The sequence below is a fragment of the Eleginops maclovinus genome, chromosome 2, assembly GCF_036324505.1.
Source record: "Eleginops maclovinus isolate JMC-PN-2008 ecotype Puerto Natales chromosome 2, JC_Emac_rtc_rv5, whole genome shotgun sequence".
NCBI lineage: Eukaryota > Metazoa > Chordata > Actinopteri > Perciformes > Eleginopidae > Eleginops > Eleginops maclovinus.
This window is the reverse complement of record NC_086350.1, coordinates 10,532,466-10,544,232: the sequence shown is the minus strand read 5'-3', so window position 1 is coordinate 10,544,232 and position 11,767 is coordinate 10,532,466. Positions and strand designations below refer to the sequence as shown.

Sequence of the window (11,767 nt, the reverse complement as noted above, 5' to 3'; positions counted from 1 at the left end):
TTCCACACAGGTCATTTTTAGGATACCGTCAATCCCAGTTGACAATTTGTGATGGAAACTTCTGAAGCAATAGAGACGAAACTCAGAAAGACAATGTAGAGCTGGAACTTTGATGGCAAACACTGAAGGCTTATTAAGAAGTTTACGGCGGGAGAATTGGCAAGACATTTGCTGCAGTCGCGAGTTGACAGAGCGGTTGCCAAACCAATTCTGAAGAGCTCTACTACAATACGAGGTTTTAACCAGTTCAGAGTGTATAATCAACATTCCTCATCAGCGAGACCAGACAAATATGGACCCTGAATCTAACTAGAGCTGTCGTACATAGAAAAGAACGACCGCCAGGGAACCTACGTTCCAGATAAGAAGGGCTTCTAGATGTCACTGAACCATAACTATCTCATGTCAGCTTCTGCTCGGTCATAGACTGGCATCAACAATGCGCCCAAGCTGCTCCTCCTTAAGGGAGATTACAGCACCCCAAGGCCGAAAAAACCTATGCCTTGGGAACGCAGAGAGAGGAAGGAGAAAATTATGAGCTGTCTCAAAGTTTAACTTCCTAAGCCAAAAATTCCCTAACACAAAATGCTATCCATGTCGAAGTGTCATTGGATTAGACCTTATACCAAAAGAATATGAGCAGTTTGTATGTCCTGCTATTATTGTATTGATTGAAAACTGGAAAGGTGCTATTTAAAAACGACTGCCTTTAAAATGGTTTTCTTTCTGTCCATCTTTAAGCTAGGCTGCTAAGGAACTTCTGCTCAAAGAGTGTGGTTCCAATGCTTGAGTCAAGTCCTCACACTGAATTTTGTTTCTCAGTCTGTAAAATCAGTTCTGGATATAAGTAGGTCTCAGTGTACCTGGGATTAATGCTTAAAGTAAAAGTAAACTATTAAATAATCTGCATTTAAGATTCCACTCTTCATAGTGTTGTGATGTTTGTTTGTTGTAATGGTTTTCTATTTTGGTTAAATGTTGTATTTGTATTTTTGACGGAGCACATGACCCTAGTGGGACATTAGCATTAGGACTCTGAGTTTACATCAATGATGATCCGTGCTCAAAAGTAAAAGTTGATGGACAATGTTTCCCTGACGTCTATTTTTTTATTTAGAAGACGGACGGATTATCAGCTTGGAAATGTCATAGTTTTTGCTGCTGTCTATATGCTGAAACCTTTATTTATCTTTGCAAAGAGGTACATTTCTCCATTTGCTTAGTTTAGTTGTCAGCAGGATTATTGAGAAGACTACTTGGACTGATGTTCATAGAACTTGGTGGTAGTGTGTTGTATGGGCTAGGAAAGACGGAGAGGAGCAAAATCATACTTTCAATTTTCTATAACATTTTGAGATATAGCCCTTAAATACAGTAAGAAGTTCCCACCAAGTCCCTACTAGTTAAATGTTTGTTTAAATGTGGTGAGACAGTATGCTTCATTATCTATATTGCACCTGGTGCATGAGTAGACAGGATCTGCACAATGCATCCACCAACATCCTTGATTACTGTCATCCTCTACTTGCACTTGTCACATTAAGGACATGTGACAATGAGTTTGTGTGGTGGCTAAAGCAATTATGTGTTCAAACACCATAAAATAAGTGAATGTTTCTTCAGAGACAACCTTATTAAGTTAAGAAAACAATGAATTAAACACCAAAAAAACACTTATATAAAAGTCATTAACAAATATATGAAAAGACACTTCTCAATTATTCAATAATAGATCTGACGAAGGTTCGGTCTCATTATACTTGCTTTACATTTCTTTTATCTGTGTGGTTTGATCTTGGAAACCAACACATCATTGTTTAGTATTAACTCACTAAGCCATAGAAGCTCCTCCATGTGCAAACAGGGCTTTGGGCTCCTCCCACAGGGGGACAGCTGCATGATGAGGAAGGTGCATAGATATTCCATCCTGTCTGACAATTTATACAGATAGACCGATATAGGATGTTGATTTAGGGAGGACTGTACTGTTTGCCAAATTTCCTCACTACAGTTTGGTTTCATAGCTGGCCTATTACAAATGTTTTCATCCGTGTTGACACATACTATCATACAGTAGGCTACTTACATGCAAAACTTCTCACAAATTGCTATTTGCCATTAAAAACATATTTATGCAGACATTGAAATTCAAGCAAGGTTAATATTTTTTGTATAAGACACACCCCTGATCTATACTGTCTCTAATCCAATCATCAATTTGTATCCTGTAAAAACACACAATGGAAACAATTTCTACTTTGTCTAATTGAAAACCTACCACTGTTGAATTACAAAATGCAATCAAGAGAAGCCAGTGCTAAATAAATGAGTACATCTGCAACTATGAATACTTTTTACAAATTATTTCCTCATCCATCATTTGGTCTGCTTTAAAAGTCACTGTAAATGTTTGTCATATACAGTATGCAAACTTCTGGCTCGATGTTAATTTGCATAATGCTAAAGAAGTGTTGAAATAGATTTGAAGAAATGTGTCTTATTGTGAGCAAAAGTGCACAGATCCACTTAAAATATTCACATCGCACAACTACGGTTTCAAAATTGATGCGAGCAAAATATTTTTATTGTCTGGAAGTGTCTATATTCAACTTATACATCTATATCCTGTTGTGTGAAGGTATGTAGATGTTTTCACTGCTCATGTCCATTTTTTTCAATGTTCAGCTACAGTACCTTACTGTCCTACAACCATTGGCATAAAGTAACGAAGTAGGATTACTCAAATACTGTAAGTACAATTTTGAGAGATTTGTACTTCATTTGAGTTTTTCCGTTTTTTGTTACTTTGTACTTCTAGCCCCACTACAATTCAGAGGTAAATTATGTAATATCACTCCACTACATTTATTTAATACCTTTAGTTACCGTGCATAATTGGATTAATGAAGTGAAATATACTCAACACTTTCAAGACTTTAGTTACACGCTTTTACCCAGAGATTTACATACATTAAATACTGTGGGCAAAAACCCCACAGGAGAAAATTGGGGTGAAGTGTCTTGCCCAAAGACACAGCGACATGCTATCTGCAGTGGGAATTGAACCAGTGCAGCCCGGATCCAAATATCAGCACACACATTCACTGAGCCACAGCCTCCTTACTGACTGTAAGTAACATTTTGAAAACAGGACTTTTACTTGTGAATGAGTATTCCTACACTCAGCTAGTTCTACTTTTACATAAGTACAAGATCTGAGTACCTCTTCCAACTCTACCTACCACCCTCTCCACAGTTTGACCTCGTTGCTGGCTCTTTCGTTGCGAATGCGCGCTGCAGGGGGCAGCATTGCTTGTATCTGTCCACCACAGAAGAAGACTGCGCAGTGGGAAAAACATTTGCACATGCGCATCCAGTCGCTTGTATTAAATGGAGGCTGTTTGAAAAGTCTGTAACGTTACTATGACAAATGATTGAAAACATGCCATAATATTGCATTAACCTGGTAGGTACGACAGATAAGAGCGGACACTATGGGTGAGTTTACAAGTGAGAAGTGTTTGTATGAAAGCTATCGTTGGATTAAAAGCGAAATGTGAATCTACTAGCCAAATAGTAAATGTTGAATCCAAGTTTGCATCCATTGATACTTATAACGCTAGCAAAACAAAGGTTGTTTAATAACGTCGACTGAAATCAAACAAGCTTGATAAAATATAGTTGAAGACAAAAGGAATGGTAAAATTACCCATTATTTCATCTCCCAGAGAGTCAAATTCGGTGTTGGAAGTAGTACTAAGATCCTTTACTTATGTAAAATCAGAAGTGGGAAAAGTACTCAGATGATCTTTGAGTAAAAGTAGAAGTACCAAAGTGTAGGAACACTCCGTTAGAATTAGAAGTCCTGCAATCAAAATGTTACTGAAGTAAAAGTAGAAAAGTATTAACTTAATAATATTCTTAAAGTACCAAAAGTAAAAGTACTCATTATGCAGATTGGCCCATTTCAGAATAATATCATATGTTTTGATTATAATTGTTGGTGCATTAAAGTGTTATCAAAGCTGGTAAAGGTGTAGCTTCTTCTAATGACCTTGTATGCTGCAGGGTAGAGGGTGAATTTTAATCCAGGTGTAACCAAAGTCTTATTTAAGTGTCGATCATGTTTCACAAACCAAATCTGTAACGTAAATAAAGGTACACAATAAATCTAGTAGAGTAAAAGTGCACTATTGACCTCTGAATTGCAGTGGAATAGAAGTACAAACCAAGTATTAACATTTAAAGATACTACTACTTTCTACTACTAAGTACTAGAAGGACGAAAAGTTCTCATTCTGCACTATGTGTATTTCATAGAATAATATGAAGTACAGAAGTATTATCCGCTACAGTAAGTACTTCAAGTATCACATGTAAAAGTACATGTTGCAGAATGGATGGATATTTGTCTCTGAAATGTAGCGCAGTAAAGTATAAATTAGCATTCATTGGAAATACTCAGGTAAAGAAGAGATATATCAAAATAGTACTTGAGTAAATATACTAAGTTACATTGACATTTTACACCTGGATTAAACTGTTATGGTTTTTCTTCTGTTTCGTTGACTTTTTATTGGTATTCTCTATTAACACATAATGTAACACATGACAATAAACCCGAATCAAAACCTCAAAACTATATAATCTTTATGAATGTAGGATTTAATTGCCGGGATGTTGTATCCTGCTGCAGAGGTTTTTAATTCTTAGCTAGGTGTAAATTATAATCTGGCATCTGAGTGTAAACTGTGACCCTAAACCATTAGCTATTAGTGTAAAATAAGAGGACAACCTCTTTTCTTGACTAATCTTTTATCACTTCATTTCCACCAGCTCTAATCCCAGTTTCTCTCTGTTTCTCCACAGACTGTAGTGCCGATGGTGCTGAGGAAGTGGAGCCAGAGAGGTCCTCATCTCCAACTGAAACACAGTCTCCTGTAATGGACCGCAATCCATCACCCCCTCCAAAAGCAGGCGATGGAGAGGAGGACGGAGATTTGGATGCCATTGGAGACACTGTTTACAGCAAACACTGGCTTTTCAGCACCCTGACTCGTCTCATCCATGTAGGTTTGATACAGGCATGGTATGACATTTGTACTGTTTTACTCCCGGGTTAACTGGAGATCAGAAAGACTTGTATTTATTTAGTTGACCTATTTAACAAAGGATTCTTCTAATCAGCCAATTAAGTCAGTGAGAATTCCAAGTTATTTTCCATTCAAGTGATAGGAGCATCTTATTGGATAACACACGTCCCTCTTCGCTGTCGCTCTCTGCTGTCCTATAAAACTAACTTTTCTTGTGTCTTGCAGATGGTCACAGAGCATTCGGAGGTTGACTCCGAAGGTCAGATGCAACTCCCTGATGATGATGAGGAAGATCTATGTAGAGTCTGGGATATGGCAATGGATAAGGTAGAGGTTTTCACGGTCTTCAACTGTTGAAATCTAAAATGATGTGCATCCTGTGGATAATTTCCTATTTTGTAGTTATCTAGCTGCAAACCTCTACTAAACATACATCTGAAAATGATTAAAAAATAGATCTACATTCTGTGAGTTCATGATATGTTACCATAAATTATTGGGATGTTAGATTTCAATTGAATAATCATTTAAGAATGTATATACTGACAGGTGTCTCTGTGATTCAGCATCCTCTTGTTTATGAATAGGGTGGACACAAGATTTAAAACATTGCTCAGTCGAATGCAATACAATTAAGCTCAAACATCCTCCAGAATTACCTTGTAAAGGTATGAGTCATTGCAGCAGGAGTTTGGCTAGGTGTATGAAATACTCTGGAAACCCACAGTGTATGTTGTTTGAGTTTAAAGCAAATACCTGTTTGTCATGTTTAAATATGTACTAATGATGCTTTGATAACAAACTGTCTGCAGGATGTGGCTGGTTTTCTGCAGGAATTCAAAGCTACAGAAATCCTTCTTGGGGTGATAGCCAAATCTCGTTGTCCACGTCTCACGGTGAGTGAAACATGTTCTGTGCTTGAATTGAATCCTATGTAATGTATTCATTTGTGCTTTATTTCTGGACATTCATATTTTCTACGATATATTTTATTTTGCTTCTCTAGGAAATTTGTGTGGGAATCCTCGGGAACATTGCTTGTTTTCCTGACACTTGTGTGACTCTAAGCCAAAATGAAGACCTAGGGTGGGTAAAAGTCATTCTCTGTAATGTTGTAATATAATTTGCACCCCTTTGTGATTCATTCTAATTAATGCAACTCCCTTTGTGTCCATAGGGTAGTGCTGTTGCTCTTCTTGGAGATACAGATCCTCCAACCATTCTGGAAACGAGCAGGTGACATTTGTGTTTTTTGCAGACATGAGAACAGAAATCCTAAGACAGAAGTATTCATTTTTTCTGATGTTTGCAGATTGTTGCTGACCTGCATCTCTCAGAAAGATGTCTGTTCACTGTGGCTTCAGCGAATACGACAGCGGACGTCTGTGCGCTCCAACCTCCTTTTCGTTATGTGCAGTTCCACAAACAGTAAACATGCTTTCAAAGTCTCTGCAAGCTGTTTATCTTAAAGATTCTCTGTTGAAGCTCAAGCATACACATAGTGCTACTTAGGTGATTAACACCGTATGTAAATTTAACCTTCACTTCTCTAGAAGTGAATACGACAGCGGACGTCTGTGCGCTCCAACCTCCTTTTCGTTATGTGCAGTTCCACAAACAGTAAACATGCTTTCAAAGTCTCTGCAAGCTGTTTATCTTAAAGATTCTCTGTTGAAGCTCAAGCATACACATAGTGCTACTTAGGTGATTAACACCGTATGTAAATTTAACCTTCACTTCTCTATTTGCACGAAACTCCACAGGGCAGTAAGTCAGTTAACAATAGAACCAATCAATCAATGTTTATTATATAGAACAATATTACAAATTTGACAAATTTCTCAGAAAATTTTACAGTTTCTACAGAACATGAATACGACACCCTCTGTCCTTAAACCTTCACATCAGACAAGGAAAAACTTCCAAAGAAACCCCACAGTTAATGGGGGAGAAACGGAAGAGGCCTAGGGGAGAGCAACAGATGAGCGATCCATCTCCCAGGACGGACAGACGTTCAATAGATGTAGTGTTTATATTAAAAAAAAATACATTTACAACATAGATAGTCCAAATGATGATAAATGCACGCGTCTATATATAAGAAGACGGGATCCAGGTAGTAGATCCAGATGTAGAAGCATACACACAATGCTTTTATGTTATTAACGCTGCATGTAAACTTAACCTTTACACAAATGCTACGAGGTAAGGAAACCATAGGCCCCTTTGTGTTTTTCAGCGGACCTGCTTGAGAAAGTTGGGGAGCTGGTTGATAAACTGTTTGACCTTGATGAAGAGCTGATGACGAGTTGGATAACAGCTCAACAAAATGAGGAAGAGAAGGAGGGGGATGCTGAGAGACATCTGGAGGTGGCATTTTGTCTTCTGGAGGCAGCCAAGCAGCTAAGGTAAGAATATGAAAAATTAAAAATGTGTTTGCATGATTAGGTTAACTTATAATGTGAGTACAAATGTTTTCCATGACAAGCATCTTGAGTTGAGGTTAAAAAAACCTGTGACCTTAGTTTCCACATATTCATATACATATATAGTATATATATAGTATATATATATATATACTGTATACATATTGTTTTATATATATATATACAGCTCCGGAGACCACTCCAAATTATACTCAAATCTTTATCTCTACATGTATGGCAGCCATTCCAGTATTTGCTGATTTTCAACACACAGAAAAATTGTCAGTAGTTTATAGAATACAATAAAAAATAAAATAAATCATTTAACTCAAAGACATAGCTATAAATAATGCTAAAGTGGTCTCTTAATTTTTACACAGTATATAGAGATTATTAACTGCAGATTTAAATACAAAAAATAAATATCTTGAAAGTTAATTCACTTGTTTATTGATTGATATTTGTATAATTGCTTTCGCCTTTTTGTTTTGTTTTTTACCATTTTGTTCATGCTCATGTAGGCAAATTGGACATGGTCATAATTACAAAAGCAACAACCGATGTCATTCATTTCCAAAGCATAAAAACGGCACAGATAAGTTAACATCTGAAAATAAAATTATGTATAAAAGGGAAGTAATAACAATAAATCAAGAAGAAGAGAAGTAAATCAAGAGAGGGAGAAGAAATAATAAATACAACAGGCTTTTCCCCGACAACCTATTATTTATTGTTGGTCTGCTACAATCAAACTAAGAACTTGATGATGTTAATATTTGTTTGGCGCTCAGTATTGTATCACATCTCATAGACCATTTTTTTTCACAGATCAGAGTGTCCGAATGGCTTAGAGGTCTACCTTCACGCCCTCCAACTCCTCACCACCATAGATGAGGGCATTCAGACTTTTGGTAAGAGCGATCAACACAGTTGGTATCTCAGCTCAGCTGTCGGCTCGTCATTACAGAAGCATTCACAATAGTTGTTACCATACTTAAAACGGGAGCCTGAAGTGACCTTTCAACAGGCAAGGCGTTGTTTCATGTGTCTTCTAGCTGCACCTGATGGACCCGGCAATGCAGTGTGGGAATTTGTCAGTGACGTTGTGTGTGAGGATCTCTGCCAGCCAACGGATCTTCCTGTTGTCCTGCAGGAGCAAAAGAGCATCCTAATTCAGGCATTTGCTGTGCTCCAGGCTCTGTATAGATGCCAGGAGCAGTGGCGCGACAGAAGTGACATAAGTAAGTTTTGAACCAGAGTGATATCAACCCTGAGATCTACCGTTTTAAATGCCTGTAGTGGCAGGTTCTGATGTAGGTTCAGTGTATCATTTTAAGACTTTTTTAAAAATAAATGTAAGAATATGACCATATTCTGGATTTTTAAAATGTTATATTGCCCTGATATTCATTTCTGGTGGGTGGCCCATTGTACCGATTCTGAGTCCTTATATCAGCAGCCTGCGTTTGAATGACATCAGTTTCTCTTTTTGCTGCATCCTCGCAATCTCTACCCTTTTCAGTATATCTGTCCTGTTCATCGATAAAAGGCAAACATATATACAGTATATATATATATATATATATATATATATATATATAGTTGCTTGCATTTTAGTTACAGTTGTCTTTTGCCTCCAGGTATTACCCTAATCGGAACTATTTTGCGGGTGCTTCAGTACCAAAGTGAGGGCAATGACCCTACCAGCAAAGACACTCCAAAAGACGAACAGCTCCAGACTCTAGCAGAGATCACAGCTGAGTTTCTAGCTGACATCTGCATTCAGATTCCCCAGGTAATAAAACAATTTTGTTTCGTTTGTTCATGTTTAAAATTAAGATTCATAAATGCAAAACAGGTCATTTTAGGTTTTTGTCCTTTGTAGGATACCGTGGAAGATTTGGTGAAGGAAGGTCATCTTACAGAGAAGACTGCTCTCTCAGCTGCAGGCAGTTTGGGTCCCAACTTTATGACTTCAGTAAGTGTAACATAAATGTGGATATGTATTAGTTTGGAGCAACTTCAATCATCCTGTATGCCTTCTATTTTAAATTAAGAGTTCCCACATAACATTTTAAACTTGTAATATCAAATGATGCATTGTCTTTTAATGTTATTACTGTTGAACATTTAGAGAAAGTCAATAGCTAGGGAATGGTATCTTTTTTGCAATGGTTTAGACGTGTGATGGACTGCTGCTATACGCCACCAGCTCCAGTGGAAAATAAACATTTTGTTTCCACCCCACTCTTCTTCCTCTTGTGCAGTTTCAGCACCTGCAGGCCATGCTGTCTCACGTTGATCCCCAAATGGCAGACGTGGTGAGGCAACAGTTTCCTGTCTAAGGCAGATCAGTGTTCAGCACTCGTCCAGACTCATCGCTGCTTTTTATAGATGCCTCTATTTCCAACAAAAGATCCTGTTTCAGCTCGTACTATTTGGATTTCCACTGGAAAGACTAAACCAGGATGTCCCACAGGGTCAGAGACATCATGAGAGGCGGACAGTGTTACAAAAACTGTATCTCTTTTTCTTTTGTGCAAAATTCAATTGTGTTTCTGTTGAAAGTGTTTTACTGTTCTTTGAATGCTATTTTTGTATGAAATAAATGACAGTCTTTTAATCAAATATCTTTCTTTTTCCGTAGACATTTTTACTGAGTTATTATCATGATCTTGGCATTCAGAAGGAGAAATAAAAATAAAGTTAAATAAATGACAATTAGAACCCGTAATGTGGTGAGAGCATAAACCCAGATAAATCTCCACCATTGCATCGACCCAGTCTTTCCATTCGAGAGCTCAATCTGTTTTCTAAATAATAAATACAAATAAATCAGTAGGATGTTATCATACAGACTAAAAATACACATTTTTTAATTAAATTCAAGATTCAAAAGGTTTAAAGGTATATCATCATATACACAACTACTTATTGCAAAACGTGTCACAGGTTCCTCAACAATGCAATAGAAATATATAGAAGACATAAAACATTAACTCAAACTTGAAATGGTCTCCTCTAACAATGTAGCCTCAATATCTACAAATAATAAAACGTTATCCTTTTTTTCCGGCACTCAACAGAACACCGGTACAGTTAACAGTTTGTATATTTTACAATTAAAGTACAGACATACGCTATGTATTCATCTTGTTGATAGCATCGTTTTGACTGTATATTTTTCTGTTCTCTTTAGTGTGTGTTTGTGTGACATTTTTAACCGAAAATAGTCCAAGCATTAAACACATCAATCACAGGCTGGTTTTTTTTTTCTTAATGAGGAAAATATACGTATGTATTGACCTTGTATTGAGTCACCTTTCCAAGCATATGAGTAATGGTACTAATGCTGATGTCACATCAAGTGTTTACCAGAGGGTCACTCGGTAACGACAATAAAATTAGATGAAAGGCTCGAGCATGGCAACAACGATCTCATTTGGTTTACAAATGTACCATTTCGCCCACTCATGGAGAAGAGCAGGGCTACCTGCGCATTTCCAGCAAGCTTATGAGGGCTTGGTGAATATAGCAGCTTTTTAATTAAAGCTTGGATTGATATGTAGAACACTCTTTATAATTGAAATCCCGATATGGTCATAGGGTATGAGAGAGATCACCCTATGGGAAAAAAACTGTCTCATTTAATCCTGCTTTCTCCAGACACGATCTGAACCTTGACTAGACGTGTGGTGCATTTAGGTGGCTGGTGCCTTGATCTGCGAGTCATGTCCTGTTTGTTCTCTAAATGGCTAGAGCGATGTAGATGTAATCATGCTTGGCCTTTCAAGATGGCTTGGAGCCAGTGACTTGCACTTTGTGGGGTAGTTCCGTCTTCAGGTCCGGCTCCTGGGCATGTCATGTCACAGAGATCAAGATGAAGACCGGATGTTTCCTGCTTCCCTGCCAAACTTCATTGTCAGTCTGCCATTCTTCACAGCAACTTGATATGACCTGACTCCATGCACAAAACTCAGTGCTTTGATCACATCAAAGGCATTGAGGCGTGTCAGGCCTGTCTGACGCTGATGTTGGATGTCAGTTACTTATTTCTCTATTCACCTCTGCCCACACATCTCGCTGTTCGCTGACATTTTGCCCTACAGTGAAACGTGTTCTATTTTTGTCTCACGATTTTACAAGAAAATTCACATCCGGTACAAGTTCTTATGTAACCTGGAAAGAATGTATCACTTATTATTACATGATATAGCCATGAAGCTCAAACATATTTTGTTCCTGAAC

At 37.6% G+C, this 11,767-nt stretch overlaps 1 protein-coding gene across 1 annotated transcript; it reads left to right on the top strand.

Annotated features, from left to right (window-relative positions):
* The first annotated feature begins 3,334 nt into the window (after nt 1-3,334).
* saal1 (serum amyloid A-like 1) lies at nt 3,335-10,147 on the top strand. Its single transcript, XM_063902894.1, has 13 exons — nt 3,335-3,498; nt 4,870-5,069; nt 5,319-5,420; nt 5,906-5,989; nt 6,100-6,179; nt 6,276-6,329; nt 6,406-6,521; nt 7,333-7,501; nt 8,348-8,430; nt 8,575-8,760; nt 9,160-9,314; nt 9,405-9,497; nt 9,787-10,147. Exons 1-13 carry the CDS (start codon nt 3,495-3,497, stop codon nt 9,862-9,864), a joined length of 1,404 nt encoding a protein of 467 aa, XP_063758964.1. The 5' UTR covers nt 3,335-3,494; the 3' UTR covers nt 9,865-10,147.
* Nucleotides 10,148-11,767: the final 1,620 nt, after the last annotated feature.

Excerpts from the sequence above, each read along its gene's own strand:
- saal1 (XM_063902894.1), top strand. Across the intron at positions 5,421-5,905 it reads GGGATATGGCAATGGATAAG|GATGTGGCTGGTTTTCTGCA; the intron begins GTAGAGGTTTTC and ends AACTGTCTGCAG. Across the intron at positions 6,330-6,405 it reads ACCATTCTGGAAACGAGCAG|ATTGTTGCTGACCTGCATCT; the intron begins GTGACATTTGTG and ends TGATGTTTGCAG.